Below are 13,516 nucleotides of genomic sequence, written 5' to 3' on the forward strand. Positions count from 1 at the left end.
TCAACTACATGGTGGGGTAACAGAGAGAATAAAAGCTACGTCTTGTTTCTTTGCGTGAACATTTGGGTAGCTAATGCAAATCTTCCCACATAGTGATGTAGACATGTTGGGGCATGTTAGAGTGAGCTGTTTTAGGAAGACGTGATTGACTCTTAACATTTATAAAAAATATCTCTTGCAACTTTAGATATCTTATTGAGACTCTTTTAGCTCCATAGTGATCTTCTTTATGAACCAAGAGCTTGCAACTCTCCAAAGAAAAAGTGAAAATTCAAATCAGGTCATATGACCGCTTTAAAATAAATGTAGTTGAAAACATAGTGCCATTAATATGACAAATGAATGAAATATAATAAAATTTTTTTTTTGGAGATTTCAATATTGATAAGGATTAATGTGTAAGTGTGTGAAGTTATTCACACATGAATAATTTACATTTTATGTGTTGTATGTTTAAATGCTGTAAATACATTAGTATTGTATATTTCAGAATCTATGCAAACATAAGTAAATGTATGTTTTATAGAACTACATTTTGCATTAAATACATTATACTCCCATATTATATCACTTATTTTTTCATTTTAATCTCCTGAGCTAATGTTGTTTTTGTAACTATGGGTAACAGTGTCAGGAGTAGGAGGGTAACTTCAAATATGAGGGTATTTATGGACAAAACTCAGCTGCTCCGAGTACATTTAGGAGGTTAAAATAGACAGGCATGTACTATATATTTATATTTATCTTTACCGAATGTTGATAATTGACAACCTTTTAACAAAGCAAATCATCTCAGCATCTGCAGCAGATGATGACTTCAAATAAGACTCAAACTGAGAATATGTTTCTCTGCTATCCATTCCGCCCAAACTCCTGTCCAAAACTGCACCGTCTTACTGTTGTTAAAGTGGCAACATATGCTTTCTTGGTGCTGATGATCCTCACAACAGTTTTTGGGAACCTGCTGATCATCATTTCAGTCTCTCACTTCAAACAGCTTCAGTCTCCAACTCATCTGATCGTTCGTTCTCTGGCTGCCAGTGACTGTCTGCTGGGCTCTTTGGTCATGCCGTACAGCATGGTGCGATCTGTTGAAGGCTGCTGGTATCTGGGAGATTTCTTGTGTAAAGTTAATTCTAGTTTAGACATGACCTTCTGTATGTCCTCCTTGCTGCATCTCTTTTTAATATCTGTTGACAGGTACTGGGCCATTTGTGACCCTCTGAGGTACAAAATGAGGGTCACAAACAACACTGTGACTGTTTTTATTACCTTCATATGGCTGTTTTCATTTGTGTACAATTTCGCTGTTGTGTTTTCAGGAATAAGTGCAGTTGGAATAGAGTTGGTCATATTGCAGAGATATTGTGTGGGAAATTGTGTTGTGCTTTTTAACAAGGAGTGGAGTATTATATGTCCAGTTCTTGTATTCTTCCTTCCTGGGACCATCATGAGCTCTCTGTATGTGAAAATCTTCTATGTTGCACAAAAACATGTAAAAGTTATGTCAGAAGGAGTGACTGGAGGGTTGAAGAGCCAAAGCTCTGCTCACAGAGAAAGAAAAGCAGCTAAAACTCTGGCCATTGTCATGGGTGTTTATTTGTTCTGCTGGTTGCCGTATTTTACTACGGCTGTTCTCGACCCTTTTTTCAATTATTGGACCCCAGCTGTTGTTTTTGATGCTTTGTTTTGGTTTGCATATTTCAACTCAGCTTGTAACCCCTTGATTTATGGATTATTCTACCCTTGTTTTCAGAAGGCCTTTAAGATTCTTATATCCACTTATTTTTTTATTATCATTCCTTTATTTAACCAGGGGAAATCATATTGAGACGATAGTTTCTTTTTCAAATGGTCCCTGGCCAAGAAAGGCAGCACTTAAAAATTTAAAAAGAAGAAGAAAGAAAAAAATATATATATATATAAACCTCATCTACAACAAACAAAGTATACCAAATTACACAATAACATATCAACACCACATAAACCATACCACAACACATAACAAAGACAAAGGTCAGATACAAGTACAACAACAAACAAAATATAACACAATAACAAAATAACCAAGACATCCTACTACACGCAGTATGACAGCTACATGAAGCTCCATACAAGAATCAAAACAGGACAGCAGCCTATATACAATCACACTTATTGCTGAAGGTTTCTGTGACATATAATTTAAAATCATTAAGTGGGATAATAGTGCTTATCTTCAACTGTTTCTGCAAAGCATTCCGTGTTGAAGGAGCATTGTAACGGAAGGCGATTTTACCAAATTCAGATTTTACAACAGGTGTAGTAAAAAGAATGCTATTATTAGACCTAAGATTGTATCTATTGTTTTCTACAAAAGAGAAAACTGATAAAGAAGGCAACAGTCCTAACACTGCCTTATAAATAAAAATAAACCAGTGATGCTGTCTACGAATTGAGAGTGGAGGCCAACCTGATAAGCTATACAAACTACAATGATGTGTAAAATACCCTGCTTTAGTGACAAGGCGTAGAGCAGAATGGTATACAGAATCCAATGAACGTAAAACAGACTTTGCTGCATGCATGTACAGAATATCTCCATAGTCTACAACAGATAGCAGGTATCAGCAACAAGTTCCTTTCTTGCCTTTAAATTAAAACAAGCCTTATTTCCATAATAAAATCTTAATTTAACTCTCAGCTTTTTTACCAATTTATCTACATGGGGATTAAAAGTGAGCTTTTCATCTAATAAAAAACCCAGGTAATTATAACACGAAAATCTTTCAATTTTCTGATCATATAGAGTAATAATTTGAGGTAAATCCTGTACATTCCTAGAATGAGTAAATAACATACATTTGGTCTTTTTAGAGTTTAGTACCAATTTTAATTTAAGTAGATTTTTTGTAAAACTGTAAAAGCATCCTGCAATTTATTTAATGCCTCATACGGAGATCTAGCAGTACTGTATATAATAGTATCGTCCGCATAGAGATGTGCAGCTACATCTACATTTGTACAAATATAATTTATGTAGATTGTAAACAACAAAGGCCCTAATATGGAACCTTGAGGGACTCCAACCATTCTACCTCCCCTGATATAATTCCTTCACAAGTGACACACTGATATCTACTAGACAGATAGTTTTTAAACCATTCAATAGCATTATCAGGCTTCCCGATTTTAGACAGACGTTTTAACAAAATAGCATGATCAACCGTATCAAAAGCTTTTGAAAAATCAATAAATAATGCTGCACAAGATTCTTTACAGTCAATAGCACTAACAATATCATCAACTACCTTTGTGGCTGCTGTGATGGTGCTATACCCTTTCCTGAAACCTGATTGAAAAGGAATAAGAATATTATTTACTATTAAGAAGTCCTTCAACTGATCACTAACCAATCACTCAAAAATTTTAGCTAAAACTGAGAGTTTTGAAATTTTGAAATAATTGTCCATAATAGTTGGATCCCCATTTTTAAAAAGTGGTCTTGCATGCGCTGTCTTCCAAGACTGGGGTATAATGTTTTGTTCCAAATATAAATTAAAAACATAAGTGTCACGGTTCATGAATTCACTGGTTTCTTTTCGTCCCGTGTATTTGTTGTTCTGTGTGTGAGTGGGCGTGACCGCTCGTTGCTACTGATCAGCACGCCAGCAGATCTCATCCACCGCACCAGCTGCTGCCAATTCACTCACCTACAAAAACTCATCGCACTCTCCACTCTTTGTCCCCGAGTTATACAACGGAGCCTAACTATTGCAGAACATTCCTAACACACTGTTCGATGCATTTCTCTTTGCAGCCCAGGACCTTTGCCACTGAACAAAGCAAAGTGGCATTCGTACTTACACTACTGACTGGGAGGGCAGCGCTATGGGGGACGGTGGTGTGGGAGAACCAAGATCCATGCTGTGCCTCGTTCCAGACACTCGCCACCGAAATGAAGCAGGTGTTTGACCACGCGGTCGCGGGAAGAGAAGCGGCACGGATCCTTGCAGACCTCAAACAAGGTGGAAGATCTGTATCGGATTATGCTATCGAGTTCCGGACTCTGGCGGCAGAGTGTCAGTGGAACTAGGTGGAGCAGTGGGACATGTTCCTGCATGGGTTGGATGACCGCATCCTGAGAGAGATCTACGCTCTGGACTTACCTACCACACTCAATGGGTTGATTGAACTGGCACTTCGTGTGGATTCCCGACTCTCTCGAGTCGAATGGCTTGGATTACCCACTTGATTCTCTGGAGCAGCTGAGAGCACGCGATCCAGCGGCGGGGATGCGGTCAGTCCCGTCTACGATCACGAGCCCATGCAGGTCGGGTGAGCTCGGCTTCCCCGGGAGGAAAAGGAGAGGCGGAGATCCCAGGGCCTTTGCCTTTACTGCGGCACAGCAGGACATTTCGCTTACAACTGCCCGGTAAAAGGGCAATCCCGGCAGTAAATCTGAGGCTACTGTCGGGTGGGATCTCCGCTGAGAAGACCTCATCAACATCTACGCTCCTCCCGGTAAGACTAAGATGGTCAGCCAACACTCACAGCTGTCAAGCACTCTTGGACTCCAGGGCAGAAGGTAACTTCATGGACTACACATTTGCACTCAAAATTCAGATTCCCCTGTTACCTCTCACCCGCACCATTGCTGTTCACGCCCTTAACGGCCAAGCCCTACCTGACATTTCATTCACCACTGGACCCGTTTCACTCATCGTATCTGGCAACCACACTGAGACTACCTCCTTCTACATTCTGGACTCCACCCTCACACTCATTGTTTTAGGACACCCTTGGCTCATCAGACACAACCCTAAAATTGACTGGCAGCAGAGATCAGTGTTGGAGTGGAGTAGTAAATGTCATGAGTCCCATCTTGTTTCTGCCTGTTCTTCTGTTTCTGTTTCTGCGTTTCAGGAGAAAGCAGTGGATTTGTCAAACGTGCCCACGGAGTATCAGGACCTGAGGGAAGTGTTCAGTAAGTCTCGAGCTGCTTCTCTCCCTCTGCATCGTCCCTATGGCTGTGCCATAGAGTTACTGCCAGGTACGTCTCCGCCTAAGGGCAAGTTATATTCACTTTCTGCTCCAGAAAGAGATGCTATGGAGAAATATATTTCTGATTCTCTAGCAGCGGGGTTCATTCGCCCTTCCTCTTCTCCAGCGGGGGCGGGGTTCTTTTTTGTGGGGAAGAAGGACGGATCTCTGCGACCTTGCATTGACTACCGGGGGTTGAACAGCATCACCGTAAAGAATACTTATCCTTTGCCGCTGATGTCTTCAGCCTTCGAGAGGTTGCAGAGAGCATCGAACTTCACTAAATTGGAGTAGAGCCCGCGAGACTCTACTCCAAGCGGGAGCGCGCACCAAGGCTAAAGCCGATCGCCACTGGTCTAAGCCTCCCGTATACGTCGTTTGTCAAAAAGTGTGGCTTTCTACCAAGAACATTCCTCTCCGTTCCGTCTCTAATAAACTTGCTCCCAAATTTATCGGCCCGTTCACTGTCACCAAGATCATTAGCCCGGTTGCAGTCCGCCTCAAACTCCCTCCAGTGTACAGGAGGATTCATTCCGCCTTCCATGTTTCCAAAATAAAGCCTGTGTTTCACTCCCATTTTAATCCGCCTGTTTCGGTTCCCCCCATGCCGCGACACGTAGAAGGGGAACCAACATATTCGGTTAATTGTATTCTGGACTCAAGGCGGAGGGGACGCGGATTCCAGTACTTGGTGGACTGGGAGGGTTACGGTCCAGAGGAGAGAAGTTGGGTTCCTGCTAGAGACACTGGATCGCTCCCTTATTGATGATTACAATCGACAGGTAAGGAACAAATTTATCGGCCCGTTCACTGTCACCAAGATCATTAGCCCGGTTGCAGTCCGCCTCAAACTCCCTCCAGTGTACAGGAGGATTCATTCCGCCTTCCATGTTTCCAAAATAAAGCCTCTGTTTCAGTCCCATATTAATCCGCCTGTTTCGGTTCCCCCCACGCCGCGACACGTAGAAGGGGAACCAACATATTCGGTTAATCGTAGTCTGGACTCAAGGCGGAGGGGACGCGGATTCCAGTACTTGGTGGACTGGGAGGGTTACGGTCCAGAGGAGAGAAGTTGGGTTCCTGCTAGAGACACTGGATCGCTCCCTTATTGATGATTACAATCGACAGGTAAGGAACACCAGGAGGTGTTCTTAGGAGAGGGGGTACTGTCACGGTTCATCAATTCACTGGTTTCTTCGTGTCCTGTGTATTTGTTGTTCTGTGTGTGATTGGGCGTGACCGCTCGTTGCTACTGATCAGCACGCCAGCAGATCTCATTCACCACACCAGCTGCTGCCAATTCACTCACCTACAAAAACTCATCGTACTCTCCTCTCTTTGTCAGATCGTTGTTTTGGTGTCCACAGTGTTCGTCGTGTGCTGTTCCAGTCCTGTTCCGGTTCCTAGTTCCTGTTCGCTGTCCCTGATTCTCGTCGTCTCGCCTGGATGTTCACCGTCACCTGTCTTCACCAGCACGCTGACCATCTAGTCCCTGCACCACCAGCCCACCCGAGCTCCATTACTTCTCTGTGACTTATTCTACTCAAAATAAAGAGTTCACTTGCATTTTTGCTTCCGCCTCTTGTATCATGACAATAAGTTATTGGTTCAACAATAATATTAGCCACAAGTTTCAGAAGGAAAGGATAATGCCCATCAGGACCAGCTGACTTTTTACAATTTATGTTTTGTAACGCGAGTAAAACCTTCGCTCTTGAAATTGGTTCAAAAGTAAAGAGGTTTGAGTCCCAAACATTAGCGTTAGAAAAACCTGGAGATGAAAGATGTCCTAGCTCTGGCTTGAAAAGGGATCCGGCAGAGGCAAAGTGATTGTTAAATAAATCAACTATATCTTTTTTATCATTAACTTTACATTATTAACATTTACAAATTTAGGAAGTGCAGAAAATGAAGAGTTTGCACTGTTTTCATTGAATTTATAATTTTCCAAAATCAAGATAGTTATGTGACTTAGCTTTACGTATTTGTGTAGTACATTTATTTCTTAAATATCTGAAATTAACCCAATCATTTTCTTGCCCAGATTTCCTTGCCTTTGCCCAGGCCAAATCCCGTTCATGCAAAAGAGTGGATAATACATCAGAAAACCAGGGATTATTCCTCCCCTTTACTTTGAACTTTCTCAGGGGTGCATGTTTATTTAAAATACCCACACATGAATCTTTAAAATATGACCATGCCAATTCAACATCAGGAATTAAACAAATCTTTTTTCCAATCAAAAAGAAAAATATCATGGATAAAAGCTTGCTGATCAAATAATTTAAAATACCTTATATCTGTGGCATCAAGCATTCTAACACATTAATATTTGAATGAATTCTGCTCTCACACCAATTTCAGGCATCACAATAAATATTTATTTTATGTAATTCTGTTTGTTTCATATATGCTGAAATTATTTTGCAAATGTGTTTTACTGGATGCTGTTTTAATATTTGTACTAATCTGATGGAAAAGACGAGCACGCATGCATGGTTTGCACTATACTCAAAATAGATTTCAAACAACCTAAATAGCCTGCATTTTTGTGAAATTTATATTATAAATTGGTTTTTAATACATTAAACTATTTTTATCCAATTTCAGTGGGATTTACATTAAAATAGTCTTAGAAAAGCAGTCATATTTTAGGAGTTTGTTTGGTTTAAATTTCCTGATTGAGATCCAGATAAAGGAAGTATCCTCAACTGAACCAACATGGTCAGAAGGATATCTTCTGTTTAAAAACTGAAAAGAGGAAAAAAGACACGATTTACAGAAAACCAGTAATAATTTGAAAGTTAAAATGTAAAGACATTTTACGAAAGTCTTTGTAGTTGTATGGTGGAGCTCCAAAAGCTCAATAATGATGTCACGGCAGGGATCCAATGAGGCATGGAGATAGAACCAATTGCGAGTAAGTCTTTTATTAAGGGCAATCAAAGGGTAAACAGTCCAGGCAGAGGTCGATACCAAACAAAACCAAACCAAACATTAACAAACAAGGACACAAGGCAAGAGCACGACAAGATGACGGACATGAATTAACATTAACATTAAACAAGGACTCCGTCACACAGTCTCAGACAGACCGGGTATAAATACACAGAAGGATAATGAGGGAACAGGAGACAGGTGGGGAACAATCAATTACTAAACAGGAGGAAGGTGACCAAATAAGGGAACAGGAAGTGATAAGAAGAAAGACACCGTGAGAAAGGAGGACACCTAGTGGAAACCCCGGGAAAACAACCCAGACACTGTGACAGTACCCCCTCTCTATGGAGCGGCTCCCAGACGCTCCACGACATGACACAAAACAGAGACCAGGAGGGAGGCGGACAGGTGGAGGCTCAGGGGGAGGGACGGAGGGCCAGAAAGGAAACCTGGGAAACAGACACCAGAAGTGTAAACACAAAACAGGGAGACCAGGAGGGAGGAGGACCGGAGGAGGTCCAGGGGGAGGGACCGAGGGCCAGGCTAACAGAGGGGAACCGACAGAAAACACAACAGAAAACGAAAAACATAAAGTCCATGAAGGACTTCACGTGGCGCCCACCAGGGCGGAACAGAAGACCACCACAACCGTGTGGTCAAGGCGAAACCCTCCAGGGCGGAGCAGAAGACCACCACAACCGTGTGGTCAGGGCGGAAGCCCCCCAGGGTGGAGCAGAAGACCACCACAACCTTGTGGTCGAGGCCAGAGTCCCCCAGGGCGGAGCAGAAGACCACCACATCCTTGTGGTCGAGGCTGGAGTTCCCCAGGGCGGAGCAGAAGATCACCACCACCATGTGGTCAGGGCGGAAGGCCCCCAGGACGGAGCAGAAGACCACCACACCCCTGTGTTCAAGGCGGAAGCCCCCCAGGGCAGAGCAGAAGACCACCACATCCTTGTGGTCGATGCACAAAGCCCCCAGGGCGGATCAGAAGCCCACCACTTCCGTGCGGCCGGATCAACGGGAGGACGAGACTCTGGTAATTCCATGGTGTCTCTACTGGACTCCAGAAGATCGGTGCTGACCTGGCTCTGCTCATGAAGATCATTGGTGACTTGTATTTGCTCATGAAGATCAATGGTGACTTGCCTTTGTTCATGAAGATCAGAGGTGACTTGACTCAGTCCTTGAAGACCACCGGTGACTTGACACAGTCCTTGAAGATCACCGGTGACTTGACTCAGTCCTTGAAGATCACCGGTGACTTGACTCAGTCCTTGAAGATCACCGGTGACTTGACTCAGTCCTTGAAGATCACCGGTGACTTGACTTGACTCTGAAAGGTCAACGGTGACTAGCCCTGACTCTGGAGGATCCGCGGCAACTAGCCCTGACTCTGGAGGATCCGCGGCGACTAGCCCTGACTCTGGAGGATCCGCGGCGACTAGCCCTGACTCTGGAGGATCAGCAGTGACTAGCCCTGACTCTGGAGGATCAGCGGTGACTAGCCCTGACTCTGGAGGATCAGCGGTGACTAGCCCTGACTCTGGAGAGTTCACTGGCACCTGACTCGACTCTGGAGAGTTTACTGGCACCTGACTCGACTCTGGAGAGTTCACTGGCACCTGACTCGACTCTGGAGGGTCAACTGGCACCTGACTCGATTCTGGAGAGTTCACTGGCACCTGACTCGACTCTGGAGAGTTCACTGGCACCTGACTCGACTCTGGAGGGTCAACTGGCACATGACTCGACTCTGGAGGGTCAACTGGCACCTGACTCGACTCTGGAGGGTCAACCGGAACCTGGCTCGACTCTGGAGGGTCAACTGGAACCTGACTTGACTCCGGAGGGTCAGCTGAGACTCTCATCCTTTGCAGCGGCGCTGGGCCAGCAGCCATCTTGGGGCATGACTCTGGACAGGTGGCCATCTTGTACTGTGGTGCTGGGCTGGCAGCCATCTGGGGTTGTGGCGCTGGACTGGCGGTCATCTTGTACTGTGGCGCTGGATCGGTGGCCAATTATGTCCTTATGGTGTCCTTTATGTATTGTGTCATTCCTGTTTTGGCTTTTGTCGCCACCATCCTCTCATCTATTGCCAGATTCTTTTGGGGCTGGTAAAAGGACTTGCATGCTGCCATGATTTCGGTCATCAGAGGCTTGAGGCGAAACAGTGGGTCATGGTCTGATGTTCCCTTTTTGCTGTCATTTACAACATCCTCATTTAGCAGTCCCATGAAAATCACAAGTGCAAGATATTTTAGGAAGTCTGTGGGAGTGACATCAGTCCATTTGAATTGAAGTCCTTCTGATATCCTCTTTGCAGCTTGCTTATTTGTGTTACTGCATAATTTTCTGATGACATTATTGCTGAAAAAAAGCTGGAACAAATCAAGTGGACTGTACACTTTGGATTTATCGAGTTGCACTCCTGGGGGCCTGGCAGGGGCAAACCTGGGGAGAATAGGTGCCACATCTGTATTGTTTTCAGTTTTCCAGTGTTGTTCAGGTGTTGTACGGTGTGGAGAGCGTGATCTTGAGCGGCTCAGCATGGGCCTCTGAACACTCTCGGTAGAGTGTATACGTGTTAGAGTTTCTCTCCTCGGTGGAAGCTGAGGTGCTGTTGCCGGTGTAGATGACGTGCTTGGCTGGCTCAATCTCCTCCTCAGTGGAAGCTGAGATGGTCTTGCCGGTGTATATGACGTGCTTGGCTGGGTCAATCTCCTCCTCGGTGGAAGCTGAGAAGGTGCTGTTGCAGTTGTAGATGACGTGCTTGGTTGGCTCAATCTCCTCCTCGGTGGAACCTGAGGTGGTCTTGCCGGTGTATATGACGTGCTTGGGTCATTATCATTACTGAAATAAATGTAAAGGGAGAGAGCAAATACACAATAAAACTGGAAGCTTTTTTTGTGTCAAAATTCAATGTAGAAAAAAATAACTCGTATAAACTCATGTAACCCTGTGAAACTCCACTGTACACTAAAAACACATTTAACCTCTCTTGACCTGAGCAGTTTTCTTAGTTGAGTAAGTCAGTCTATTGAAACAAATTTCACACCACTCTTGAACTGAGTTTACAGGGAAAGAGTAGTATAATACAGTCAAATTTGCCGGTGCAAATTTGCGAAACCTAGTTCCCCTGTTATACAGCTGGCTCTGGCGGTCCTGGGCTTGTAACAAATTCTCCATTGATAGCCGCCCCAATGTGTGGAGTTTTGTTCTCAAGTCCAGCACATACTGAATTTTGTTTTTTCCCTGAGATGGTCCCTCCTCCCACGTTTCTCTCAGTACGTCGAGCACCCCCCGGGGCTGGCATCCATAGAGAAGCTTGAAGGGGGAAAACCCCGTGGAGGCTTGCGGGACCTCTCGCACAGCAAATAACAAGGGCTCTAGCCACCTATCCCAATTTTTGGCGTCTTCGTGAACGAACTTACGGATCATGGATTTAAGCGTGCGATTAAAACGTTCGACCAGGCCATTGGTTTGTGGGTGATAGACTTAATGCCCAATAATCCGTACAGTTCGTGTAGCGTACATGACATAAACGCCGTGCCCTGATCGGTGAGGATTTCTTTTAAAACCCCCACCCGGAAGATAAGACGAAACAGGGCATCCGCAACACTTTTAGCGGAAATGTTGCGGAGGGCCACCGCTTCAGGATATCGTGTTGCATAATCAACTATGACTAGTGCAAAGCGATGTCCTCATGCCGATCGCTCTAATGGCCCGATGAGGTCCATACCAATTCTCTCGAAGAGGACCTACATTAAGGGAAGAGGGCGCAAAGGCGCTTTTGGGGCGGCCGGTAGGTTTACCAACTGACATTCCGGACAAGACGCGCACCACCTGAGCACGTTGTCATGAATGCCCGGCCAAAAGAAACGGGCCATGAGGCGATTTAGTGTTGCTGCCTGTCCCAAATGGCCCGCCATAGGATTAGAATGAGCTGCTTGGAAAAGCATTTCCCTGCGGCCCTTTGGAATTAACAATTGGGTTGTATTCAATTTTGTCCGAGCGTCTTGGGTCACTCGATACAACCGGTCTTTTAAAATGGCAAAATACGGATAGGAGAGCAGGAGGGCAGGTTGGAGAGACTGGCCATCGATGGCACGGACCTGTTGAAACACATGTTTTAGGGTCTCATCCTGAGACTGCTCCAGAGGAGATTAATCACGCTCCGAGAGAATCAGTCTCCCGATTTCGTTCGGTTCCCCTGAAGCGGAACCGAGCGATCCTGGCTCAGTTTCCCCCACCTGTACCCGTGCGGTCTCCTTCTGCGCCTTATTTCCCCAACAGGCATCCGCACACAACGACCCCAATAAAACCGTAAACGCGGGCCAATTCGTTCCCAAGATTATCGGATGCCGGAGGTGGGGACTAACCGCCACCTCCACACTATGCTTTTGTCCCCGGATTTGAATTATAATTGGACAACCGGATACTCCACCACATCCCCATGTACGCACCGCACCTTAACCCAGCGGCTTGTATCCAATGCCCCCGCTGAATCAGGCTTTGATGGATTGAGGTTTGGTTACATCCTGAATCCACCAAGGCCGGATATGTACCCCCCTTGATACTCGCTGGTATTTGGTACTCGCCAGCCTGACCGGGGGTGACCTGCGGGACGTCCGGGACCCGGATCATCGTCCCGACCTCCATCACTGGACACCTGTCCATGAAATGCTCCGGGTCCCCGCAACGCCAACAGGCCCCCGGGGCGGCACACGAGGAGGGCCGGGTGGACGGGACCTAGGGAGAGGGACAGGGCGAGAGAGAGAGAGGGGGGAGAGAGGGAAGGAGAGAGAGAGTTAGTAGGTGGGGGTGCACATCTCTCTTGCATTAATAGTTTTTGAGATAACTACACATTTGTAAAAGTATGCCATTTTGGGCGGTACCGCCCAATCCATCCCCAGAGGGTTAATAATCAAAATAAATAAAAAACAGCGCGTCAGCCCCTCACGGACGACTGACGCGCACAAATAAAAAGCAAACTAAAACTAAAACCCATGCCTGGTCCTCTCTCGTCCATCACTGTCGTCGCTCCGGTTTTATATCCCTCCATCTCCTCCGTGGGACTCGTGACCGGTGGGTCGAGCAGGTGTCGCTCATTTCCCAGTCATTCCACCGGCCTCGCTCCTGTTCCCACGTCTCTCTGCCCCGCCCCACTCGTCACAGGTACTATGTAAGATTTCTATTCAGCCTAAAAAAGCATAAATCTAGGCTACCCCATGTCGTTTTTTGAAGCACAATGCAAAACTCTGACATTAATTCAGTGAAGATCTTTAATTAGCAGCAACGCTAAATCCATAAGTGTGTATACATACTTCCCAGCAACCCGACAAAATAAGAGCCTGCTGATTTTAAGTTTGAAAATGAGGAAAACGTTTTTATTTACTTTTTTATCCAAAGTGACTTACAACTGGGGAAATACATAAAGCGATTCTTCTTATAGAGATCAAATAAATAAAGTAGTAGTAAAAAGTAGCATTTTATTTTTTTTTAAGTTTACTATAAAATAATTGTATTTGTATTTTTTACTAGGCCTACTTTT

General features: G+C 44.9%; 1 protein-coding gene across 1 annotated transcript; it reads left to right on the top strand.

Annotated features, from left to right (window-relative positions):
* Positions 1 to 805: 805 nt before the first annotated feature.
* Positions 806 to 7,362, top strand: LOC132107220 (trace amine-associated receptor 4-like). The gene is made up of 2 exons (XM_059513458.1): positions 806 to 1,781; positions 7,316 to 7,362. The coding sequence occupies exons 1-2, from the start codon at positions 809 to 811 to the stop codon at positions 7,360 to 7,362; spliced, it is 1,020 nt and encodes a 339-aa protein (XP_059369441.1). The 5' UTR covers positions 806 to 808.
* Positions 7,363 to 13,516: the final 6,154 nt, after the last annotated feature.

Source organism: Carassius carassius, chromosome 27, assembly GCF_963082965.1.
Source record: "Carassius carassius chromosome 27, fCarCar2.1, whole genome shotgun sequence".
Taxonomy (NCBI): Eukaryota; Metazoa; Chordata; class Actinopteri; order Cypriniformes; family Cyprinidae; genus Carassius; species Carassius carassius.

Coding starts and splice junctions, on each gene's coding strand:
- LOC132107220 (XM_059513458.1), top strand. CDS start 809: ATGATGACTTCAAATAAGACTCAAACTGAGAATATGTTTCTCTGCTAT. Junction 1,782..7,315: donor CTTTAAGATTCTTATATCCA/CTTATTTTTTTA, acceptor AATTTAAAATAC/CTTATATCTGTGGCATCAAG.